Source organism: Suillus fuscotomentosus (assembly GCF_016647785.1).
Source record: "Suillus fuscotomentosus strain FC203 chromosome Unknown F5891scaffold_87, whole genome shotgun sequence".
Lineage (NCBI taxonomy): Eukaryota > Fungi > Basidiomycota > Agaricomycetes > Boletales > Suillaceae > Suillus > Suillus fuscotomentosus.
This window is the reverse complement of record NW_024539599.1, coordinates 42,328-66,879: the sequence shown is the minus strand read 5'-3', so window position 1 is coordinate 66,879 and position 24,552 is coordinate 42,328. Positions and strand designations below refer to the sequence as shown.

Genomic DNA, 24,552 nt, shown 5'->3' with positions numbered 1-24,552 from the left:
TGATGCCATGACCTAATGTCGGTGGCGTGGAAATAGACGCGTCGCGTCTAATCGTGGTACCAAAATATCCTAGTAAATGAAGTGAGGTTGTTCTATATACGTCATCATTCTACGTCGCCACCAGTATCATCGCCTGCAATTTCAAGCTTCCGTTTACGCCCAGGCAGTTCAGCGCCATCACCATACCCCACGCCTGCCTTCTTCCGTAGCACCTCTATATCCTGTTCAGCCTCTTCCGCCCACTGAAGTACAAGATGTCTCCCAAGTAAATGCGTGTGTCGTAGTGCAGCGTACGCATTCTCCGCTTCATGCCGGGCGAGGAACTCCAAGAACGCGAAACCACGCGAACGCGAGTCGAACTTCTTCGGAAGACGTACAGATTTGAGATGACCATGGGCGCTGTATAGGTCCAGGTTGAATGAGATATTAGGCACATAGACGGTAGATTGTACTGACCCAAACAGCTCTCTGATATCCTTCTTCGTAGCTTCGAATGGAACGTTTTTCACTATCATCTTCGTCGTCGTGCTCTTGGCGACTGTATTGTCCTTAGGCTCGTCTTCTGTCCCGCGCCCAGCGAACTTGACGTGCAATGAATGTCCGTCAAGTGTAAAGCCTTGCATACTCTTCATAGCCTTCTTCGCATCATCGGCCGTCTTGAACCCCACGAAGCCATACCCCATACTCAGCCGGGGGGCTTCAGTGCCAGGAACAGTAGGTCGTTTGGGATCAGGCTTGGTCTGTACTCGCGCGAACGAGAATCCAGGAAGACCTCGGAAGACTTGTATCAAGCGCTCTGGAGTGGTACTGAAAGCCAGATTCTTGACGAACAAAGTCGATCCAGCAGACAAAGCAGGCTCGTCCGCATCAGCACCGCCGCCAGCTTCCTGCTCGGCGATAGTGATCGGCTTGAATGCAGTTGTTAGCGTACGGCCGGAGTTTCCTGGCGCATCCGTAGTTTCTTGGAACATGCCCATCGGACCCTTCTCCAAGTAGACGACACTACTTCCGAGACGTCGGTAAGCTACAGCTCGAAAAGCCTTGGCAGCTTCATCTGCTTGTCCGAATTCTACCACCGCCATGGTACCTGCCGGTGGTACGATGATGCGGCTGAGTTCCCCGTGCGACTCGAACATCTCACGTATCTGTTCTGCAGTGGTACCATAGGGGATGTTCTTCACGAGTATCGTAGTATCAGATCGCGCTCGGGAAGAAAATGACGATAAGATGACCCCCTGGGACTCCAGGTACGACTTCGTCTCTTGGATAACGTGCGTCTCTGCAAGCGCAAGCTTGACCGCCGCATTATCTGACTCAGGATTCAAAATATCTGCCTTGGCAATTCCCATCCGATCGGCAATAGATGATGCCACTGCATCACTCTGCACATGCATTGCATGAGATCTCGATATATAGTGCATAACATGACAAGGGCTTGACGAACATTCATGTACAACATACTCCAATTGAAATCGCGCCCAGCCGTGGCTTTACGACGAGAACTCCTCTCGTCTTTTAACGTTTGTTTTTTTCCCTCGCCCTCTACTACTTCAAACTTGCCTTTTCGGTCAACAGCAGGAATGATGTGGAGAAGGCGACCTTGGAAGGACGCCTTGTCTAGCGCCTCGTACGCCGAGAGGGCAGACGTTGGCTCCTTGAAGGTCACGTAGGCTAAACCCTTCGGATTTTTAGACAAGGAGTCGATGAGCATATGGACCTGATAGGATAGGAATGAGTCAGCGATGTGATCGGCGACACAAATTGTAAAATGGAAATAGAAGTCAGATAATTTTTCTACTATTGGTTCCCGGGGATCAGCATATCCGTGGAGGATCAGATGTCCCTAAGTGTTTATCATCAAGAGAAGAGAAGGATGTGGAAAATATACAACAAGGCTACAAGATGCTCACCTGTACAATTTCTCCGAACGGTTGAAATAGCTCCATGATCTCGGCTTCCGTGCATGAGAAAGCAAGATTTCGAAGGAATAATCGAGACGTCTGCATAATCGTCTTCGTTGTCGAGTCCTGGTGTTCTTCAGGAATGGGGCTCTGTTTAACCTCGTGCTCGTCATCTGACTGCTCAAAGACTTTATCGGGTGGTGAATCCGACTCCAGGTTCATACGTCGTCGCATCCATTCGAGGTCCGAGACAGCCTCGTTATTATCTGGTTCATCAGATGTCGTCGTTGTTTCGGGAGGGCCGGCCGGTAGTGCTGGATGAGATTCCTTAGCTTCATTTGCCCACGACGGACCCTTTTTTGTGCGGGGTTGCATGACGTCCATGAACTCATCTAGCGCTGATGTTGAAGGGGCTGGTGCGCTCGTCTTACCATTCTTATCCGCCTTGTGAACATGTGGACGCGATGATGGCCCTGGGTCTGTATCGGTATCTTCCAGGCGCCTTCTTTTATTTGGCCGAGGAGCTGGAGCATCTTTTGCACCCTGCGAGTAAATTTTTTAGAAATAAAATACCAACACCTGGCAAGAAAAAGACTTACTGTGACAACCGTGACATTTATTCGCGTCGAGTCGATGAAAGTGCGGTCAAACCAGTCCCTTGCAGCACTTGCTTCTTGATCTGTCTTGAAGCCAACGAAACCGAATCGACGCGATGTGCCATCTTGCTTGAGTGAAATTTTCACATCTGTAATGGTTCCAGAGGGGGCACCTTGCTGTGTGAAGTGGTTTCTGAGGCGATCTGGCGTCAGGTATGCGGGTAGATTTTTCACAATCAAACGGGACATCGTTGCAAAAACTTGTGAGGACGAAAAGAAAAAGCTCGACGCCAACTTTAACTCCGACCGGAGATACCCGTCATCATTCAAGACCAAACAACCACGCCTTTCGTGAAGGACACTACCGGGCTAGGGACCCGGTAAAGTTTAGCGTGAGTTTCCCGTATAAGGCGGATATTTATACTATCGTACAGGTTGTTATATAGAGGCTGCGTCGCTCCTGCGATCCAAATTGGATCTTTCAGAAGTCAGCTTAAAGGCTACGATCGAACACAGCAGCTGACGGCGATGGAAATCAACCAGTACTGCTAAGCCGAAAAGTCAATGAAAAGAAGGGGTGCACATCGCATGTAGTTAAGAGCTAGTTCGGCAACTCGATATTTTCGATATTTTTCAATATTTGCTTTGGCATGTTTGCGAAAATGTTCACCGGCATCGTTCCGAGATGTCGGAGCTCGAACCTTGCTTCTCTCCTACTGTACATATTATCAATGGATGTATACCCTCATCTAACCCTAGAGCGGCGTAAGAGGCTTTTTGCTGGTGCGGTCGCGATCACTGCGATCTGTGCACAGTACACTACTCTTCTCATGGCCCAACCTGAAGTCAATGCTCCCCCTAAGTCCAAGGCGATTCGGAGCTTGAATTTGAGCTTATCAACAAGATCAGTGATAATGAGGGTAGGGTATATACCTTGATGGATCCCCAACCACTGGGGTTCGCGATGGAGCGCCAACGCCTAGCAGCGCTCATGACGAATCCTCGGCCAGAGGTCCGGGAACGACTCCTCAAATGCATGGTACTCGTAATCAGCATCGTTGTTGCTTCTACGCACGGCATCCTACAATCAATATATCCCAAAGATCCCGAGCCCTATCACACTTCAGCGCTAACTGGGCAAGACTGGGTGATCGAGTTGCTCACTGGTCACCCAGAGCGCATCAGGTGTGAGCTTGGCATGCGCGCCAATGCATTTGTGGAGCTTATCTCCGAGCTTCGCACCATGGGCCATTCAGACTCCAAGTTTGTGTCCCTCGAGGAACAACTTGCGATTTTTCTTTACACCTCTGTGACTGGCCTATCAATCAGGCATGTTGCGGAGAGATTTCAACGCTCGAACGAAATGATTTCACGGTGAGTTTATTTTATTTTATTTCAAGTGACAGTATCTAATAGTATGTAGTTATTTCCGCAAGATGCTTATCATCTTCACGTCGGACCCGTTCTATTCAAGATACGTGCGCTTTCCAGATGGTTCGGTCCCCCGGGTGGCGGCAGTGCTTAATGGGCCTGCAGAAGCGGGAACAGCAGCAGCGCTTGGAGCAGCAGGAACAGCAGCAGCGCTTGGAGCAGCAGGAACAGCAGCAGTGCTTGATGGGCCAGCAGCATCCGCAAGATCGTTATCAGCATTGGTGGTGGAGGGAGCAGCGCCACCTGGACGGAAGACGTGCCGCCCTCTAGCGCCGCCCAATGGGATGATGGTCTGCATTTTTTCATAATGCTCCCATCCCCTGTTGCGGAAAGGACGCATGAGGTTATTTGCCTGACAAAAGTCAGCGCTCAAATCAATATGACGAAGAGGGGACATACCTTGACATACGATGTCCATACAGCCGCAGCCGCAGTTCCTTCAATCCCAGCTCCAGTCTCATTGTCCCAGTGGACCCCTGTCTGGTTGCGGTACTTCTCGATAGCATGAAATATGTTTTTAAGCTAGATGAGACTCGTCAGCTTAGATCAGATGAGATCAAATAGGGCTTACTGATGTCCACTTGTTTCGAGTTGATTTCGCTGTCTTCAGTGGACCTGCGCGAGTGGATTGAAGCGCCTCATGATTGTTGATGAACTCTGCAGCAGAGCCAAGAACCTGCTGCTTGAAGTTGCCTGCCCCTTCAGCCTCTGAGCGATGATCATAGAGATAGTCTACAAGGGTAACAGTCTCGACATCATTCCACTGCGCTGGTGGGGCCTTGGAGTGAGGGGGAGCATTGACTTCAGGTTGGGCCATGAGAAGAGTAGTGTACTGTGCACAGATCGCAGTGATCGCGACCGCACCAGCAAAAAGCCTCTTACGCCGCTCTAGGGTTAGATGAGGGTATACATCCATTGATAATATGTACAGTAGGAGAGAAGCAAGGTTCGAGCTCCGACATCTCGGAACGATGCCGGTGAACATTTTCGCAAACATGCCAAAGCAAATATTGAAAAATATCGAAAATATCGAGTTGCCGAACTAGCTCTAAAGAAGCCGGGGTAGGACTGACGGTTGATTTTCATTGGCTGACTAGCTAACTCAGGCACTCGCACCGCATAATAATTCCGTCACGAGAACTCGGAGACTCTGGCCCGAGGATCAAGTCCATTGCCATCCCTTGAAGCGTGAGTACGGGACCGAGATATATATAACCTGTCACTCCCACCACTCACAGGTGACAGGTCATACCATCGTTCCCTGGATTCTTCCATCATGTCAGCTGTGAACATGACAAATGCTCAAATCCACCCCAAATCTGCGCATTCTACTTCTTCCCCATTGCCCGACACATTTCCACATATCAACCCAATCACAGGTCCTGCAATGGATCTTTACGAAGACGGCTACAGTGATCCAGTCTATCAGGCGAAAGCTCGCATCTTGAATCATGCAATACAAGACATCGGCATGGGTAGATATCAGGTTTGTCGCATTCCATAGTAATGAACGTCTATCTCAATCGTGTGAACTCAAAATTATAGTGGTGTCTCTTCGTGGTCACTGGCTTTGGCTGGTTTGCGTGAGTCATATTGTAACCACTTCATGCATGATTCCTGATGTGAACCTGAAAAAGTGACTCTGTCTGGCCCGTGTGTTTATCCATTTCTGCCATGTTTTCACTAGACTGAGGTTGGCTCTAGCTTTTGAGCGGGCTCATCCTTGCCCCTGTCGTCAATGAATTCCACTTCAACGGCCCTTTTCTGTCGTTAGCTTCAAATATCGGCCTTCTTGTCGGTGCCGTGTTTTGGGGTCTTGGGTGTGACATCTGGGGACGCAGGTACGTACAGAATACCGCCATATTTCGATCTCTTCACGCTTCATGCGATACTTAGGTGGTCTTTCAATGCCACATTGTTTATCGCCGGAATATTTGGCTTAGTATCGGGTGGAGCTCCTAGTTTCGTTGCACTAGCATCCTTGATCGCTATGGTCGGTGTCGGCGTGGGAGGTCTGCCCTTTTCATTTCTCTTCAAAAAGGACGTTTTATGACCATCTCACAGGCAACTTACCAGTGGATTCTGCCGTTTTTCTTGGTGATAAGCAGTTTGCATCTGGACGTGACAGATAACTCATTGTAATCCTACCAGACTTCGTCCCAGGTTCCCACCAGTACTTGCTCACTATCCTTTCCATTTGGTGGTGTCTCGGACAATTACTGTCCAGTCTCGTGCGTCTCACACGTCTTCTCGTCCGCGCGATTGCTAATCGGACTCCAAGATCGCATGGCCTCTGATCGCTAATTATTCTTGTGCGAGTGCCTCACACTGCACCAGATCCGACAATATGGGATGGCGTTACCTGTTATTCACCCTTGGCGGAATTACCCTCTCACTGTGGGCCGTTCGGTTTTTCATCTTCACGTTGTTGGAGAGCCCGCGGTTCCTCTCTGGCATCGGTCGTGACGCTGATGCCATTGAGGTCATCCACAAATTGGCGAAATTCAATGGAAAGACATCTTCCCTCACATTGGAAGAGCTTGAGGCTCCAGACAGAGCAATGCCAGGCAAACGTTCATCCTCCGGGGAAAGGCGCAACATAATCAGCAAGAATTCCAAGTACGACACCGGTCATATCAAAGCTCTCTTTGCTACTCCCAAAATGGCTTGGTCGACTAGTCTATTGATTGCCATGTGGGGTAAAGGTGTAGTCATCGTTGTGCGTGCAATGACTAATGAAACACAGGTCTCATCGGACTTGCCTCTACGTTGTATAACAATTTCCTGCCATATCTGTGAGTCCTCAAATTGGGTATATACTGTCTTTTGTCTCATGCATCGTAGACTTTCCAGCCGTGGTGCTGTCTTCGGGGATGGATCCTTGTACATTACCTATCGCAACGTACGTATGATACTTCATTCCATGTTCTATAGCTGAAGCTGCTGTACAGCAAGTCATTTTGAGTGTCATAGGTGTTCCTTCTGCCTTACTCGCAGGTTGGGCAGTAGAACTCCCATACATTGGGCGCAAGGGTACTCTTGCTATTGCCTCAGGCAAGTAAAAAGATAGTACTAGGCGCGTTCTTTACTCAACGACCTCCCGCAAAATAAAGGGCTCACCGGCGCGTTTTTGTTCGCGACCACCACCGCCCGGACATCTAACCAACTTCTGGGGTGGAATTGCGGATACGTGTTCTTCAGCAACGTAAGTGAATCAGTGTCGGACTGGGAGACTAGATTAAACGTGGTTAGATTATGTATGGCGTCTTGTATGCTATTTCTCCCGAGATTTTTCCTGCAAAAGATCGCGGTACAGGGAATGGTCTGACGTCCACAGCCTCGAGGGTGTTTGGTGTTTTGGTGCGCTCACTTGCCATCTCGCACTACTTGTTCTGATTGTGTCCTGAATCTTAGGCCCCCATTATTGCGTTATATGCCAACCTCGCGACGGCGGCACCTGTATATATCGCTGGAGCTCTGGTTATTTTTGCTGGTAACCTGGCTCTCTTGTTGCCCTATGAGCCCAGAGGTAAGGTTTCTATCTAGAATTTTTCACTTGCGATATGATGCTTCGGTTGCTCGTGGAACTAGGATATGTATTAGATGTATTAGATGATCCAAGAGATTGCTTTTGTACTTTCTCCAATGTAGCTTGCGAACCCTTAGAAAATAGTGTCTATGCAGAAAGACTGCACCTATGTGACTTGGGAGCGGAAGAAGGTTGCAGAATAAATCTTCGGCAACGCGTGAACAACAGTTATATTCTCCATCTATTCTCCATCCACATTCGGATATTGTTCATACTCTACCAGCCAAATACTCCTGACTCCGCTAACAAATTTAAGAAGAAACAGCCGAGACTTGACTTGCAAGTGTTTGATCTTTCTCCGAATTTTTAGTTGTCTCTGTATTTCTCCTCTGTTCTATGCGAAGACGATTCCGTTATATGATTCGTGATTGTGTAGTCACCTTGATTGATGCGGTGGTTGCTCAAGCAGTCACAGATCTGTGGTGAAATTCATACTGTTGTGGTTTGTGGACGCGTTATTTTATATTGTTGTACACGCGTTTCCACACATTTACGTCCCAGTTTAGAAACTCTTCCCCGCCCCGAGCATTCAAATATTCAATATTCATAGGAGGGCACGAACTGCCATTCAAGTAACTGGGCTAGAATGTGGATAAATAAATTTTCAAGATGACCCAGAGTTCCTTGTGGAATTCCACTGTTCTGGCAATGAGCACAACCACCGTGTGCTTGTTTTTTATATTTGTTTTTTTTCGGTGCCATAGTGGCCTTGCAGCACTAGCCAGCGCCCTCCCATATTTGTGGATCGTGCCACAGCATATAGTACCATATATTCAGCGTTTTCTATCCTCAACTTCATCCATCCCCTTACTGTACTTTCCATCAGTCATGAGTAACATCATGATCCCCCCTGCACTCGATAGTCGAAGAGTCACTCTTGAACTGACTACCCATCTTTGCTCCCAAGACCATCTTCTGCACGGCATCGATGAAATCATGAAATTCGAGCATTCAGAAGACGCCGAATTGCAACGCCACGGTCGAAAGGTCTTGTCTTTGCCATCAAACATCTCCTCCAGTAATCAACTGACCATCGTTTCCTGCAGATCATCTCCCTGGCTGAGGTAAATATAATCCTAATCGTCGAAAGATCTTTTGCTAACACCGTCCGAAATCCAGGTCGCCCGCAGCACCCTCAGACGTTTAAACGTAGGATTGTATCTGTTCATCGCTTGTTCAGAGGCTTTGCTGCCGTTCAAGTCTGCGTACTTTAAATTGCTTCTTTTTATCGAACGCCGGAAGCACGCCTTTGGTACTGACCTAAATGGTAAACAGCTGTCGTTGTTTTGTTTCATGCCTTCTGACCATCCGTACAGAAAGAATATCTAGGCTCTTGGATCCTCTATACACTCGGTTTGTCGTATGTGGCGCAGGTGTCGACCCCCGTGACCAGTTGGGCATCGAGGGATTACCACCCCCTCCAGACATACCGGCTGCTTGGAAAATACCCATACAGCCTGAAGTGCCTGCTACTAAGGTACCGTCAGCACAACAACAAGATGTGGCGTCCGATACCATGCTGCGTATGTGATACTTCCTCCATATCCCGGAGACATGTATTGATGGACGATTTTCAGCACCTGATGCTTTCGAGAAAAAAATGAAGAGACTCGCCCGACTTGGGGAGTTTATAAAAGACCAGGCCGCGAAGAAGTTCCTGGCCCGTCGCGCACGAAAACAACTCATGCAGAAGGCACGCCTGACTGGCAACCCGGGGGAAAAACGTCTAGTGCCTAAGCAGTATGCAACAGGCAACCCAGAGACGGGACGTCTCGTACCTCAGCAATGCGCAACGGGAAACAAGGACGCAGGACGTCTCGTGCCTAAGCAATGCGCAACGGGCAACAAGGACACAGGCCGTCACGTGCCTAATCAAAATGCAACAGGTAACCCGGAGGAAAGGCGTCTTGCACCTAAACAATACGGAATTGGCAAACCTGGGGCAAAACGTATGATACCTCCACAATACCCAGCGGGCAGGCCGAAGAAACACCGGGTTCTAGTGCCTAAGCTAGCGGGCGATGCTAAACTGGGCACCGACGTGAAGCCTGCTTGTCCTGGAAGGATGTTGACTCGAACGTATGCCCAATTCTTTGACTGACAATGTTTGGTCGGACACGTAACTGAACTGCCACCCGCATCCCTGATACCTGTCATATCACGAACATCGAATTATCTACGTACTGTATCGCATCTGGAAAGAACATCATGGTTAGAACATCATTATCACCTTCTGTATCGTGGTTGTCCATACAAGTTTCAATTGTGTAATAATATATCCGTTGTCGCATCATCTTCTCAGTAGACGAACAACTGACCATTCTCAGCGGCTGCACCACTAGGGTCCTTGGCCTGAGACCTCACAGAGGAATGTTGAAAACGAAGGTCTAAAATTCATGTGTGATTGTCAGGTCATCCTGCTGGACTCTCGACAGAAGTACAACGTGAGAGGATAGATTCCAAGACCGCAGAATCGTATCGAACCAATGGAGAAACACATGAACGTCGACTCGTGAGATAGTAGAACCATCAGACGTGATACGGAGGGGCCAGATTAACATAGATGAAGATATTGATCAGGTATGAAGAAAATTAGGCGCTTACACAGCTTGGGCACTGGCTGCGGCACTAGCCAGTGCTCAAGCTGTGCAACGAACGAATAGAGGATCCTCAGATGTAATGCTGTCAAAGGATTAAACAACAGCCTTCTTCCTAGATTGAACAAAAACCACTCCATCGCAAATTTCATCCCCATTTGTGCGAAGCATCTGCATTCCGATCAAGTAGGTGATTGATTCGTGGGGCACATGATGTTAAGAGCTGACATTAACATTTGCTCCTTAGGGAAGTCGCCGAACCAAAAATATGTCGTACCCAGCCCCTGCGGATCAAGAGGCTTCAGCGATCATACCTTACCGAAAGATTGAAACAGTTAGACTCAGATCCGAAGAAACGACGGGGGATGATAGGGTCAGACATATCCTACACCTGCCCAGGGGACAGCGAATCATCATGGTATCAGGTTCGATTCAAGTCTGGGACTTGGAGCAGGGTACACAGGTCGGGGGGGAATGGGAGGACAAAGACGTGAGAGTGCGCGCCATAGCATTGGCGCCGGGCGGTAAGACAGTAGCGACCGGGTGTGAGGACGGCGCAGTAAAATTGTGGGACGTCGATACAGGAAAGGTCATCAAAACCTGTACGGGACACACGCAAGAAGTGAAATCCGTGTGCTGGAGTCCAGACGGAAGGCGAGTGGTGAGCAGGTCATTTAAAGAGATCAGAGTTTGGGATGTCGAGAGTGGAGAAACTATCGTTGGGCCAATCGACGCGGGAGTTAACGTGTCCGCGGTTTGCTACTCGCCAGATGGAAAGATGATTACTGCGGGCGGAGTTAACCTGAAAATCTGGGATGCCAACTCGGGCAAATTGCTCAAAACACTCGAAGGTTTCTTTACGTGCCTGGCATGGACCTCGAATGGGAAAATACTTATCGCAGGGCCCAAGATCAGGAAATTCGACACAGCCACATGGACTGTTCTTCAAGTTGATGTGCGCAAAAATGTCGTCGATACCATTTCAATATCTCCCAATGAACGCATCCTCGCAAGTACAACGCACTTGGACAAGACAGTGCAATTATGGAACCTTGAAACCAATGAGCCCATCGCAACACAACTCCACCATGAAGACCCGGTAAACTGTGCAACCTTTTCTGCGGATGGGAAGCTGCTCGTCACTGGCTGCGACAGTGGCCACATATACACATGGGACGTTTCCGCTATCATTAAAGAAACTGGCCTTCCGTCAGATATTGTAAGCTTAGATGCATTCTTAATTATACTGACAATGGATCTTCTCTTGCAGGCTGATGCTACACGACTGGCCCCAAAGATCAAAGGTCAAATACCCCAAGGGTTTTTCGATGATGTACGCGATCCACATTTATCATTGAATGTTGGTGTAACCGAATGATGTGGTCACCAGTTCAAGTCTAACCCGCGCACTCATCCATCCCAATCTCATGGGGAACATGACTGCCCCACTCCAGCACCGCGTCAACGCTTCTTCAGCCGTTTTCCCTCTTTCTGGCGCCGCTCCAAGTCCCACGTGGAAACTGAACGTGAGACCCGGCCTCGATCTCACCCTCTCAGCTGGACTCGAAACATGGTCTCTGGCATACTACGCAGACGAGATGGATCAAATACAGCCGAGGTTCCATACACAGCTGCCCAGCCTGTATGCATTTCATCTTTATCGTCCGTTCTTATTATTGACTTTTTTCCCGCAGAGGAGCTATCATGCGAGAAAGAAGCCAGCTCCTGGCTCGTCTCACCCTCCCAACGCTCATACCATGCAACAACAGACTGGCGCAGCAACACAGAGCACACCATCATCGTCTCAGACACCACCTCCCACTGCCACTTCGACACTTTCCGCTGTCACTGCTGCCCCGGGGATAACAGGAACGATATCGCGTCCTGATGTCACCATCAGACAGGCCGGATGGGGGATTCGTTTTATGCTCTGGGCTACTTGCGCGTCTGTTGAGTATACAACTAATCAACCTTAGGGAAGCACTTTGCTTCGGTGTTTCATTCGCACTTGTAATAATCAGCCAATATTCCCGTGTTATTATTGTATAGTATTTATTCGTTAGTTCATCAGCATATCGTATAGTACGGGACTTATATGGACCATCAGCGTTCACATATTCAATGATGATCTTCCTCTTCACATCATATATAAAGTTGGGACAAGACGATACTTATAAAATCGAGTATTTATGTAGCGCTATAACATCGACGAGCTTATCCATACGTAAATTCTCCTTGCCCGGATGAGCTGCAGTATGAGCATTATAACCACGCACCGATGCAAGCATGAGTATTTTCTTAGACCCAAACACACCAGGGCATCGCGCGGGTTGAGATGCGACCGAGACACAGGGTCTCTAGACCAGAACGAAATGTCCTACATAGAGTGATTCTCTGAAAGGACATAAATTGGACATATATGACACTGAAAAGGTGGGCTGGCAACAAGGACGGTCTGTGTAAAGATGGAGGAGACCCTAAGTGAGATCTCGGCCGCCATAACAAAAATCTGGTGCGACCTTGAGCAACGTGCAGCGTGAGGGAACAGAGACCAAGGCATATATTGAACCGGAGAAGGATATGGACTCGCATGATAGAAAAACACCAGATGCAATGATGAAGGTCAAAAAGCCGAGCTTGAGCTTGAGCGCTTGATTTGCACAGCCCGCGTTCAAAGCTGTGAAGCAAACACAAGAATACAACATAAAGAACGCACCTGTAACTCTGACAGCGACATCCCATCTGACTAGACTGTATCTGAGATAACGTTTATTCCATCGCAGCTTTCATATAGCGCAAGTGAAGCACAGCCCGCACAGGTGAGTAAGTCGGACACTGTTTGTGCAGCTTCTGTAGCTAGGAATTAACATTATCCTCCGCATATTATGTGAAGTCTCCGAGCAGATGACATGGCTTCCCCTGCACCTGAGACGCAAAGAATTTCAATCATAAAGCCTCGCCAAAGAATAAAAGGACATACTACCCACGTTATCCACGACATCTTACACGTGCCTGGTGGACAGCGGGTCATCAGCTGTTCGTTTGATGGCTCAATTCAAATCTGGGACTTGGAGAGTGGAATGCAGGTCGGGGAAGCCTGGAGGGATGAAGAGGGTGGGGCAGTGTTTTCCATATCATTGTCGCCAGATGGTAAGAAAGTAGCAAGTGGGAGTGAGGATGATGGAGTGAGATTGTGGGACATGGACACGGGCAAGGTCGTCAAAAAATTCACAGGACATACAGATGGAGTGAAATCTGTGTGCTGGAGTCCAGATGGAGGGCGAGTGGTGAGTGGTTCTGATGATGAGACATTCAGAGTGTGGGATGTCGAGAGCAGCGACACCATGACGGTACTGATACTCGCACCAAAAATGAGAAAGGAAAAGGACGACTTTATTTGGGCGGTTTGCGATTACTCACCCGATGAAGATATGATTGCGACAGGCGGGGATAATTATGGGTTGAAAATCTGGGATTCCAACACAGGCGAATTGCTCAAAACACTCGACCGTCACGGAGGAGCATGGTGTCTGACATGGACCTCGGATGCACTTATCGCTGGCGGATACTCTATAAATCGGATCAGAAAATTCGATGTTCCCACCTGGACTGAAATTGCTGTTCTGGAACACAAACCGATTCAAAATAAATTTAATCGTGTAAATGGTATTACACTATCTCCGAATGAGAGGATCCTCGCAAGTGTATCAGAGAACAAGACAGCACAACTATGGGACTTCGCAAACAACCAGCCCATCGGACCTCCCCTCCACCATGAAGGCCGAGTGAGATGCGCGGCCTTTTCTGCAGATGGAAAGTTACTTGTGACGGGCTGCTGGCTGCCGGGAACTGGCCTGCGGAAGTCGTGCATATACACATGGGATGTTTCCGCTATCCTCAGAGAGGCTGGCCTCGAAGACCTTCTGTCAGATAACGTGAGCCTGAACATTTAATAACCAATAACACCACATTGACGACAAGTTCGCTCATGATCTTAGGATGTATGTCGCATCATGTCTCGTCAAAAATCTTGCACACTGATTCTTTCACCACAGAATACCGTCAAAAAGCCTTTATTAGATGTATGTTGTACATTTTCTAGAATGTCTTTGCTTTGAACGCCTACATCCTAGGCCGATGCTACTCAGAGACGACGCCCGCCGATCAAAGATGCTCGTCAGATACCCCGGGGATTCTTTGACGATTCCCGAGATGTATGTGATTTTCATCCATAATAATGCAGTCTCGCTTGACACAAACGTTAGTTCGACACATCACACAGGGTGGCATCGCAAGGTCGACGTGATCGCCAACCCTTGTCAGCAGCCCAATTTCTCATTGGTCGATTAACCTCCTTATGGCGCCGCCACGATTCACATGGGGAAACTGAGCGTGACTCCATCTCTCGACCCCATCCTCTCAGCTGGGCTCAAGATTTTGTCTCTGGCATGTTGCATAGACGACATGTAACAGACATCGAGTTACGAGAGACACCTGTAGTCGAGGTTCCGTGCACAAAGGGCAAGCCCGTATATTTTTCCCTTCAAGTTCTCGGTTCTTCTCCATCCCTGACTCATTTTCACTCAGAGGAACTATCACGCAAGAAAGAAGCCATCTGCCAGCTCATCTCGACCTCCCAACCCTCATACCACACAGCAATCTAGTGTACCAATTCAGAATACACCATCCTCATCGCAGGGAACACCTGCAATTACCACAGCATCCGAAGCACTTCCCGGAGTAGCCACTACCGCATTGGCAACTGAAATGACGCCGCGACGCAATATTACCGTGATCCAAGCTGGATGCTGGATTCGTTTCTTGCTTTGGGTTGGCTGTGCGTCTATTGAATATACAAACGATCAACATTAGGGTAGAAAGTACGTGGTTCTTGTGTTTTGTAGGCTTATCTAGTTCTCGACGGCCCTCCTGCGCTCTGTCATTGTACCATCTTTCCTGCTTCTTTCGATACCATTTTTTCTTCCGAAAAAGTTCCCTGTATAAGTACTGTAGTATGCTTTATGGGACATGCTTACTTTTCATTGTGTTACAGTAAGTGTATGTGTTAGGTAGAATCCAAGACTCGGTTTTTGTGTTGATATTACGAACCCGTGCCGCCTTGAGTTGTGCTCTTATTGTGGCCGGGGCTGCGCAGAATAATTATACTTCTCGCCCGACCCTATGACGACCTCAAGGTGATGCTCAAATCCATTTACGTACTATGTGGAATGTGTGCAGATTGACAAATTATATGTACAAGGTACTGCTTTGGTTTTTGTTGGGGCGTTTCAGCACTTACTCCAGCGCTCCATCTCAGGATATACAAGCCATAACATGCAGATGCGTGTGGGCTTAAATGACGGCAGGGTGCAGTTGCATCTGTTCTCCGAACGTTTTCCATGGCGACCCACAATATTTGTTTACACTCAGCTCGACAGAGCTCGGTGCGATGGTGTCAGCCTGCCTCATTCATGCTCACTCACCTCGCTCTCCGGTGTTCTGTCTATGGCAGGCCTAGGCGAGCCACAGTTGCGGTCCTTTGCAGATATAGGCTGTGGTCCACGCGCAAGCTAGCAGTGCATAATCGACTTTGATCAAACATCAAGTTACACAGACATACATAATAAATAGACATTCATAGACGTTAAACTTTAAATACCAGCAAAGTCAGTTCAGAACCTCAGCAGACGATCGCGTCTCTTAGTTCTCAGCTCTGCTGAGAAAAATGGGTCGCCTATTGATACGCTTCACGAGCTTGCCAGATATATCGTCACTTCTTGGGATCCACACGGCGGGTGATGTACTTGTACCGCATACCACCCTCCTCGTCAGGCACTTGTATGCGCCTGACTCCAAAGCCTGGCTCGGGGAACGGCAGATGCGCCGGATACTGAGCAATCATATTGGGGTGAGAATGGATAAGAGTGACGGAGAAGGACTTACATCAAGAAGTGGTCGTCCGTCGTGAATGACCTCTTTCTTGTAAGCCTCTGATTCTTCGTACGGCTTCTGCAGGGACAGCATAAATCAGCACGATATCGACAGAAAAAATGGGATACGTCAACCTTCGCAGGTTCTGGTTTCTTAGTAAAAACAGGGAGGAGCGCCTGGAGATGAAGGCTTGAATTAGCATACTATCCAAAGAGCGAAAGGGAAACTACTACTAACATTGAAGAAGCGGTCGCATTTTTCGCAAATGGGCTTGCCGTTGAACATGGCTACTTTTTGACCCTGAACAAAAAGAAACATGAATTGAGATAAATGCGGAACAGGAAAAGCATACCTCTTGAACCGCGATGACTTCAGAGCACTTGGACAGTGAGCACACTTGTTCCATGATTCGAGTCGATTGTATATAGTGAGAAGAGGAGGACTTTGATATGAGACGACGAGTAAGTGAGAATACAACATGGTGGCTTATATATAAGACAAGGACAGTGGCGGGATGTGGAGGGTAGTGGCGTAGAGGTCTGAGCACCAGTGGAAGAATAGTGGTTGTGACTTTGTGGGACAAGCGCAAAAACGAACCAAGACAATACGCCATAGCACGCAAACAATAGAACAGAGAGATGTTGCTGCATACAAGAGTATTCCAATGAAACAAATATAGAACTCCTTACAGCAAAGTACCTGAAAACGGAGAAATCTAATGCTCACCTATCGAGTGCTTGATTTGTGGCACGCGAACGTTTCCACCAGGGACAACCTCATTGTGAGAGGCGACGATCGCTGAAACATCGAGCAGTTGGTTCGTCAAGGTTGAAACCGCCATTCTTGCATAAAATACGAAAGGAGAAATATTGTGACAAGGGAAGTCACTTATCGCTACGTTGTTGCATTTGCATGTTATAAGCATCGGCAAGACCACAGCGTCAAGTGACACTGTAAAGGAAAGCATTTCAAGAGTGAAGATGCAGTTTGTGTTTGACCGGGTTTCTGGACGATGATATGTGGTTTCTACACGAAGGATGGCTAGGAGGAGGGACGGAGTGGAACACGACTCTGTCAAAGGACTCCCGTTGAGATGGAGCTGAATACTCCCCATACTGGCGTATGCTGCAACCATGGTCATGACGCCACAGCAAAGGCAATGTTCCACTATTATCGCCAATGTCGACCTGTTAAGGGAGCATGCTACCATAGGGTCAAAATTTCTGCGAACGCAGAAACATTAACCAAGGGGTTTCAAAGTTCCACTGCGTGGTGTCGAGCAGTACTTAGATTCTCAGAACGTCCAGTAATTGGCCAGTGTCGAGTCTGCACAGACCTCACAGAGACTCAGATATCTTCGGAGGTTCCGTCGAATGCCAGAGCTAAATGTCTGCCTCTACATTCATCAACATCCCCTGCCTTATCCCGACGTCTCACACCGTCTCTCTTGAGGCATCCTTAGCAAAAAGTATGATGATGACGTTCCAGCAGACGAAGCTATAGATGTTTAACTTGTGGACAAGGTCTTCGCGGTGATCGAGGAAGACTATTCATTTTGTTTGTTCAGTACGTAGACATAAATATGGAAAAGAAGGGAAATGACTGACTGGATGAAGACTAGGAAGTTGCGACCAGAATGGCCAAATTGCGAATTAGCTGATAAGACGACAAAGAAAGTGAAAAACTCAGGTTGGACATTTAGAACAGAGGCCGGGGAGAAGAACATGATGTATCCAGTTGGACTCTCATGTGGCGCGGGGAGACAAATGCGGAAACTGCAGAATCATATGCATTGGACAGGTGGAGAAACACAGATGCAGGCTGAGAGGATAGCATGGTCGCGATGTCCATGGCAATGCAGATGGAGGAAGCGGGTGTTCGATCTGAAATTATAGTGTTGGGCGCCTAATCTGCACAGCCAGTGCTGATGCTGTAGAGCGGACACGAGGATAAAAAGGGAAGACGCGCCAGTAGAAGACTTTGACGACGACCTCCCTTCTGAATCGCTTGAATCTCCATCAAGCGAAACACCGGATTCATCTTTCTGTACATAAGTCAAGTACATCTAGATTCAGAGTAAGTGATGAATTCGTATGGTATTTGATGGTAGTAAGAGCTGAAATGATGACGTATCAATTCAGTGAATTGCGGGACTAAAATCATGTCGCATGCAGCTTCTGTGAAGCACGAGAATTTAGCGGCAATGCCTTACAGAAAGATCAAAGTAGAGAACTCCATTACCGACATCCTACACCTGCCCGGAGGACAGCGGATCATCACCCGTTCATTTGGTGGGCCACTTCGAGTCTGGGACTTAGAGATGGGCACACAGGTCGAGGAATGGGAGGACAAATTTTCTTCCATGGCATTATCGCCGGACAGCAAGACATTAGCAAGCGTGAGTTGGGATGGCACAGTGAAGTTGTGGAGCATCGATACGGGCAAGGTTATCAAAACATTGACGGGGCATACAGAGAGTGTTTTCGTGTGCTGGAGTCCAGATGGAGGGCGAGTGCTGGGCAGATCCATAGATGGGACATTCAGAGTGTGGGATGTAAAGAACGGAGAGACTATACTTGGACCAATCCAGACAGTCGATGGCCCGATGCATGTCATGCCCATGTCGGCTTACTACTCGCCAGATGGAAAGATGATTGCCACAACGGGGGAGTGGCTGGAAATCTGGGATGCCAACACAGGCGAATTGCTCAAAACATTCGAGAGTGATTTTGGGTGCCTGGCGTGGACCTCGAATGGAAAAACACTTACCACCTGGCGCGGGCGGTCAAAGCGGTTCCGGATGATGAAATTCGACACAGCCACTTGGACTGTTCTTGACGTGCGCGAAAACTTGACCGATTCCGATGTCGATTGCTTTCCCCTATCCCCGATGAGCGCTTCTTTGCAGCCACATCATTCTCCAGCACGACAGCGCAACTATGGAATATCGAAACCAATCAACCACCCATCGGAACACCTCACCATCAAGAAGGGGTGATGACTGCGACATTTTCTCCAGATGGAAAGTTCCTCATCACTGGTTGTATGGACCGTCACATATATATGTGGGATGTTTCTGCTATCCTTGAAGAAGCTGGCCTTCCCTGCCCAGCTCCAAAGATGAAAGGTGCTCCTCGAATACCTCCAGGGTTTTTTGACGATGCACTGCGAGAGGCTAATGTACGTGGTCTCCATCTATTATTCAATGTTTTGATTCATATGTTCTCAGTCGCGCATTCGTCTATCCCAATCCCATGGGCCACATGATCACCCCATTCCTGTGCCACGCCAACGCACCCTCAGTCGCTTTCACTCATTCTGGCGTCGCTCAAAGTCACACGGCCAAACTGGGCACCATACTCGACCTTGGTCCCACCCTCTCAGCTGGACTCGGAACCTGGTATCCGGTATACTACGTAGACGAGATGGATCAGACACCGAGCTGCGAGAGGTCGAGGTCCCTTACACAGCGGGAAACCCTGTGCGTCTTTTTTGTGTTTCACGATTCTCCTCTATCGCTAACTCGTTTTCGTGCAGGGAAATTATCACGCTAGAAAGAAGCCAACTGCCAGCTCGTCTCGACCTCCCAAAATACATGCCACGCAATCATCACAGCTACCTCCAGATACCACTGCGTCGACGCATTCCGCTGTCACTACCGCTGAGGCATCAGGAACGCCCTCGCGTCCCCATATCACCTGCACTGGATGGCGCGCTCGTTTCGTGGACTGGCTTTGCTGTATGCCTGTTCAGAACGCAGACGGTCACCATTAGTGAAGCGACATTTTTTTGATTCGTATTTTGCTGTTTCATCTATAGCTAATTCTTCGTAACCATTGACTCTTCTGGCGTCATCGCATAGTACGGGCCTCGAAATCGATCAACCCATCGAATTAACAACTCTATTTTGAATATGACATGATCTCTGCTATTTTTTCAGCAGATGGCAAGTTCCTTGTCACTAACTGGCTCTACGACCACATTTACATATAGGATATTTCCGCTATCCTCAACAAAGTTAGCCTTCTATCAAATATTGTAAACTTATATACGTTTCAATCCAAATGACGCTGACAACGGCTCTCTCAGGTTGATGCTACACCGCGACAAGCTCCAAAGTTGAAAGGTACTCCTCCATGGGCTACATAACCGCCCCGCTTCAGCACCACATCAACGTACCCCCCGGTCACTTTTCCTTCTCCTGGTGCCGCCCGAGCCATATGGGGTAACTGAGCCTGACACCCAATCCCAATCACATCCTCTCAACTGGATTCGAATCATAGTCTCTGGCATGGTGCGCAGGCGAGATATATCAGACATCGAGTGGCGAGAGCCACCTGTTGTCAAGGTCCCATGGACAGCAAGCAAGCCTTGTGTTTCCCCTCAATTGTTCTTATTTATTACCGACCACTTTTCCCGCAGAGGAAGTATCACGCAAGCAAGAGGAAGCCAGCTGCCACTTTTTCTCGACCTCCCAAGACTCATACTCTGGAGCAACGCGGAGCACTTCATCATCGTCACAGCTACCACCTCCCACTGCCAGTCTTCATATCGCTATAAGAGTTGCCGGATGGCATGCTCGTTCCATGGTCTGGGTTTGCTGTATGCCCATTCAGAATGCAGACGGTCAATATCAGGGAACTGACATTTTCGTTGTGTTTTATCCGTATCTTCTGTTGTCTTATTCAATTTTTCGCAACTCTCCTCTTCCTCTCGGCATCTTGCAATATTTCTCAGTCGGTTTATCATCGTGTAGTATATTTGGGGACCACTATAGTGTGCGCGCAAATTACTACAATTGGACCATGTTTTGCACCAATATTTCGTCGGTTTGGCTAACGCATGAAGTCATAAATGGGATGTGCGGCTTATTTACCTTCAAGACCTGAGACTACGTAGATGATAAGTCAAGTGCCACGAATTGCCACAATGCGTGTGTTCTAGCTATGAATCATCGAGCTCGTCTTCTTCCTCGCTGCCCCCCACCCCCATCAAATCCTCATTTACCATGTCTACGACTGCATTGATGGTCGCCTTAGACATCTTAGGCATAGCGCCAGGTCGCAAGAGAGGATGATGTGCTTCTTGGAGCTCTTCCTCAGATTCCTCACCACTCTCTTCGCCGCCGTTGACATCGCTTCCACGGTTGTCTTCCTCCTCCGAACCGTCATCAGGTTGGCTACCACTTCCGACATCGCTCGCTTCTGAATCTGATGAGCTGCTATTATCAATGTCTTCCGATGATGCAATCTCATAGTCGTCATCGTCCGAGTCTGAGTCATCCCATGCGGGACCATTGGTAGCAGTGTTGCCGCCAACAGATGGTTCCTCCTCAGTCGTTGCCTTCTTACCACTTGTGGCTTTGGAGGGAGGTGGAGCAGAACCTTTACCGAACAGGTGTTTCCGCTGCCTCGTCCACGCATTGATGGGGTCTTGCTCTCTGCCGTCCACCATGGAAAATTCTGTCTCGATGATGTCTCCCTCTGCATCCTCTTTATCTCCTCCGCCGTTGTGATCTTCAGCAGACGACGATGCCTTTCTCCCTAGAATGACGGAACACGTGCGACCCGTGGCACTGATCAAGCGAATACCATCTTTTGGGATGAGATCACCAACGGCCCAGAACTCGCATGGTTTGCTTTCTCCCCAGAGAATACCTGAATCGAAAAACCATAGAGTTCCAGGTTTGGCGGCAAAATAGGCATCGATGCCCGCTGCGCAGTGTCCTGATTTAGGAGTGGCACACGCGCTGCGAAATATAGTTGCTGAGGCCTCGAGAAGAGAAATAGGAAGATGTGTCAGAAACTCGCGCAGGACGAAGAGCGTCTCTTCTCCTTTTGCAACCGTTGATGTGGATGGAGTGGAGGAGTCAGAATAGGAGGTAGCATCGAATTTAGAAGCGCTTATTGCGTCAAGTCCAAATATTATTTGGTGTGGGTTAGAAGTTGTGGCCTTACCCTTTTCAGGTACGTCGCTGGATAGCATGACGACTGTCCAGTGCTGCTTTGCTTTTCCGCGTGTTGGTACCAGGAACGCTCGTGAAATACTAGAAAGAGGTATTGAAGCTTCCACCGTACGAGATGAAGGATTTGAAAAGCGTATCGTTTTCTCATGAATTGTGATGTCAACTTTTTTTCGAACAGGCGAGGTCGTAGATATCGAAGGCAGTGTAAAAATGGGCCGATCGTCCTCAAGTACATCAGTAGTTTTTTGACGCTTGGAATTTGACCCAACGCCTTCTTCATCAGTGCTGGCTGCTCGCCCGCGTTTTGTGCCTTTCTGTGCAGCCAGGTCTTGAATCGCCCTGATGGCGGCAGGTTGATCTCTCGCCCACCCTTGTTGGCCGAGGGCCGACATGTCTGTGGGACAATCACCGCCAGATGCAAATGCAAGTAGCATGTCCACAGCAGAGCGGGCCTGCTCGGAACTCAGGGAGTTTATGATGGACGAACATTCCGCTGGAAAGTGTTTGGACAATGCGTCCAAGTATGGAGTGCTCGTACTCATCACGAGATCCTTATCGAGCTAGATAGATAATACACATTAGCGATCATACCTGCTAGATGTTAATGCCTACCTGTGATGTACCACAAAGTGACGAAGCTGCTATGCAGACTCCAAGTCACAAGTTGTTTAAGCCGACTTTCAGTCAGCGGCTCCTCATCGTGGGCTCCTGTCACGTGACTACACGCGTCAACTAGGCCAAAAATAGAATTCAGTCTCGTTCAACAACACCGAACTGCCTACCCTAAACAAAGACGCGACTCTACCTCTTACTGCCATCATAACACCCTTCGCGTCCTTGTTGACTTCATTTCAATTTGCTGATCACTGCTTACTCGGTTTTCACCTCAAATAGTCTAAGTGATCACACCCCTCAAATTCTCCGTGCCACACCAACGTGTTTGTATTTTTCGGTAAGTTGTCCATATTTCGTTGCAGCCCTGCCGTAATCCTGGTTGACTACCCGTAGTGTATATAAGACCTTTCTTGAGTCAAACATCACACTCTATCACTCATGGCACCCAAATCTACCGGAGGGAAGTCGAAGTCTGGCGTTACTCAAGCAGGAGGAGGAGTTGCAGGATCCGGTGCTACCACAACACCAAGAACGATACAGACTCGCAGTCAGAAAGCTGGCCTCCAGGTCCGTTTTGAGTGTATCTTCCGTTGGTCGATTTTCCTGATATAGCCCCTTTTTCTTTATCCTCCTTTTAGTTCCCCGTTGGTCGTATTCATCGTTACTTGAAACAGCGCACGCAGCACAATGTGCGTATTGGAGCGAAGGCTGCTGTGTATACCAGTGCAATATTAGAGTATCTCACTGCTGAAGTACTTGAACTTGCTGGTGAGTATCTCAGTCCGGAGTGAAGATGCTTGTTCTTACACCCGTTACTAGGAAATGCATCAAAGGACTTGCGCGTCAAACGTATAACACCCCGGCATTTGCAACTTGCCATCCGAGGAGATGAAGAACTCGATATCCTTGTTCGCGCAACAATCGCCGGAGGAGGCGTGTTACCATTTATCCACAAGAGTTTGACAGCTGCTTCAGGCAAGAAGAAGCTTGAGGGACAACAGCAGTAGTGGTTGTTCGGATTTTACAGCAGGTGCTGACATTATCTATTCGCGTGAGCGCAGCGATCAGCTGCACTAACTTTATTTTACTTCTGACTGTTGTTACTTGCATCTGTAGTTTTGTATCAAATGCATGTATGAGAATTTGGTTGTTCGACTGTAGACCAACTAGTGTCAGTGACTTGATTCTACTAGTTACGCAAAGTGGTGTTGGTTGCGACTCTATTATACTACAACTTGATCGTACATATCCAGGATAATGTCCAGTTATTCTACGCGTCATGCAATGGTTACAATTTCCTTAATCATGAGCTGCTCGCGCGTTCCCCAAGGCAGCCGCTTTCCCACCTGTCTCTCTCAGCTCCCCTTTCTCATGCAGTTCCTCATTTTTGGTATATTTGCCGATGACCTATAAAGGAAATCAGCTCATTAATATTGTCGACGGCACAAAGTACAAGACCTGCCTTTTGCGTTTTTCCGACGACCTTGTCACCGAACCCAGTATGGCCCTCGGGTAGGTTGGGCTGCCCACCAATTGAGACTCCACCTGCAAGCACATTTCAGGAGCTGGCTATCGCGATGATTAAATGGCTAATACCTTCTGGCGTAGGCTGAACGCCGAGCGGGCGCTCGTTGGTGGAGGCAGTGTTGCTACGAGCGCTCTCGCTCTCACACGCCGAGTCTGGACCTGTGCGCCCGGCGGACGGTATGCCCATGGTGGCACGAGTGGAGTCGGCATCATCCGATTCCGTAGATGCATTCTTGCCATAAATCACAGAGGAAGACATGCGTTCAATATTCGCGGGCGAGTAGTCCTGAGTCTGTACTGCGTCACGCGACCCGGAACCTGGTAGTGGCTGGGAAGAGTCATGAAGCTGATGCTGCGGGCGAGAAGTGTTCAATGCAGCGTTGTTTTGTAAGCCAGACAT

The 24,552-nt window shown here is 48.5% G+C and overlaps 11 protein-coding genes across 11 annotated transcripts; 6 read left to right on the top strand and 5 right to left on the bottom strand.

Annotated features, from left to right (window-relative positions):
* Position 1: 1 nt before the first annotated feature.
* F5891DRAFT_739818 (uncharacterized protein) lies at positions 2-2,761 on the bottom strand. The gene is made up of 5 exons (XM_041373042.1): positions 2,501-2,761; positions 1,911-2,444; positions 1,445-1,717; positions 457-1,382; positions 2-399 (listed from the first exon to the last, which is right to left on the bottom strand). Exons 1-5 carry the CDS (start codon positions 2,744-2,746, stop codon positions 105-107), a joined length of 2,274 nt encoding a protein of 757 aa, XP_041219528.1. The 5' UTR covers positions 2,747-2,761; the 3' UTR covers positions 2-104.
* Positions 2,762-5,112: 2,351 nt separating this feature from the next.
* F5891DRAFT_1064225 (major facilitator superfamily domain-containing protein) lies at positions 5,113-7,661 on the top strand. The gene is made up of 14 exons (XM_041363043.1): positions 5,113-5,414; positions 5,474-5,511; positions 5,566-5,581; positions 5,633-5,769; positions 5,825-5,940; positions 5,993-6,025; positions 6,080-6,159; positions 6,210-6,627; positions 6,675-6,723; positions 6,773-6,830; positions 6,880-6,982; positions 7,042-7,133; positions 7,181-7,288; positions 7,343-7,661. Exons 1-14 carry the CDS (start codon positions 5,205-5,207, stop codon positions 7,472-7,474), a joined length of 1,590 nt encoding a protein of 529 aa, XP_041219527.1. The 5' UTR covers positions 5,113-5,204; the 3' UTR covers positions 7,475-7,661.
* Positions 7,662-8,345: 684 nt separating this feature from the next.
* F5891DRAFT_1195754 (uncharacterized protein) lies at positions 8,346-9,618 on the top strand (the record flags this gene model as incomplete). Its single annotated transcript, XM_041368185.1, has 5 exons — positions 8,346-8,504; positions 8,564-8,581; positions 8,637-8,784; positions 8,834-9,040; positions 9,095-9,618. The coding sequence occupies 5 exons, from the start codon at positions 8,346-8,348 to the stop codon at positions 9,616-9,618; spliced, it is 1,056 nt and encodes a 351-aa protein (XP_041219526.1).
* A 1,693-nt stretch (positions 9,619-11,311) lies between these two features.
* On the top strand, positions 11,312-12,327 carry F5891DRAFT_1064213 (uncharacterized protein). Its single transcript, XM_041363042.1, has 3 exons — positions 11,312-11,447; positions 11,505-11,756; positions 11,809-12,327. The coding sequence occupies exons 1-3, from the start codon at positions 11,367-11,369 to the stop codon at positions 12,088-12,090; spliced, it is 615 nt and encodes a 204-aa protein (XP_041219525.1). The 5' UTR covers positions 11,312-11,366; the 3' UTR covers positions 12,091-12,327.
* A 14-nt stretch (positions 12,328-12,341) lies between these two features.
* On the bottom strand, positions 12,342-12,824 carry F5891DRAFT_1064211 (uncharacterized protein). The gene has a single exon (XM_041363041.1). The coding sequence runs from the start codon at positions 12,704-12,706 to the stop codon at positions 12,413-12,415; it is 294 nt and encodes a 97-aa protein (XP_041219524.1). The 5' UTR covers positions 12,707-12,824; the 3' UTR covers positions 12,342-12,412.
* An 86-nt stretch (positions 12,825-12,910) lies between these two features.
* F5891DRAFT_1064204 (WD40-repeat-containing domain protein) lies at positions 12,911-15,213 on the top strand. The gene is given in 8 exon segments (XM_041363040.1): positions 12,911-12,933; positions 13,008-13,037; positions 13,093-14,050; positions 14,062-14,063; positions 14,170-14,196; positions 14,248-14,328; positions 14,380-14,643; positions 14,702-15,213. The coding sequence occupies 6 exon segments, from the start codon at positions 13,195-13,197 to the stop codon at positions 14,984-14,986; spliced, it is 1,515 nt and encodes a 504-aa protein (XP_041219523.1). The 5' UTR covers positions 12,911-12,933; positions 13,008-13,037; positions 13,093-13,194; the 3' UTR covers positions 14,987-15,213.
* Positions 15,214-16,505: 1,292 nt separating this feature from the next.
* On the bottom strand, positions 16,506-17,422 carry F5891DRAFT_739536 (uncharacterized protein). Its single transcript, XM_041373041.1, has one exon. It carries the CDS (start codon positions 17,253-17,255, stop codon positions 16,761-16,763), a length of 495 nt encoding a protein of 164 aa, XP_041219522.1. The 5' UTR covers positions 17,256-17,422; the 3' UTR covers positions 16,506-16,760.
* A 1,509-nt stretch (positions 17,423-18,931) lies between these two features.
* Positions 18,932-20,228, top strand: F5891DRAFT_1064193 (uncharacterized protein). The gene is given in 5 exon segments (XM_041363039.1): positions 18,932-19,225; positions 19,244-19,245; positions 19,277-19,521; positions 19,553-19,555; positions 19,581-20,228. The coding sequence occupies 5 exon segments, from the start codon at positions 19,043-19,045 to the stop codon at positions 19,817-19,819; spliced, it is 672 nt and encodes a 223-aa protein (XP_041219521.1). The 5' UTR covers positions 18,932-19,042; the 3' UTR covers positions 19,820-20,228.
* Positions 20,229-20,774: 546 nt separating this feature from the next.
* On the bottom strand, positions 20,775-22,684 carry F5891DRAFT_1064189 (uncharacterized protein). The gene has a single exon (XM_041363038.1). It carries the CDS (start codon positions 22,550-22,552, stop codon positions 20,990-20,992), a length of 1,563 nt encoding a protein of 520 aa, XP_041219520.1. The 5' UTR covers positions 22,553-22,684; the 3' UTR covers positions 20,775-20,989.
* A 379-nt stretch (positions 22,685-23,063) lies between these two features.
* On the top strand, positions 23,064-23,632 carry F5891DRAFT_962194 (histone-fold-containing protein; the record flags this gene model as incomplete). The annotated part of the gene is made up of 3 exons (XM_041375884.1): positions 23,064-23,192; positions 23,264-23,393; positions 23,445-23,632. The coding sequence occupies 3 exons, from the start codon at positions 23,064-23,066 to the stop codon at positions 23,630-23,632; spliced, it is 447 nt and encodes a 148-aa protein (XP_041219519.1).
* Positions 23,633-23,924: 292 nt separating this feature from the next.
* F5891DRAFT_1131101 (uncharacterized protein) lies at positions 23,925-24,552 on the bottom strand (the record flags this gene model as incomplete). The annotated part of the gene is made up of 3 exons (XM_041364626.1): positions 23,925-24,032; positions 24,088-24,170; positions 24,222-24,552. The coding sequence occupies 3 exons, from the start codon at positions 24,550-24,552 to the stop codon at positions 23,925-23,927; spliced, it is 522 nt and encodes a 173-aa protein (XP_041219518.1).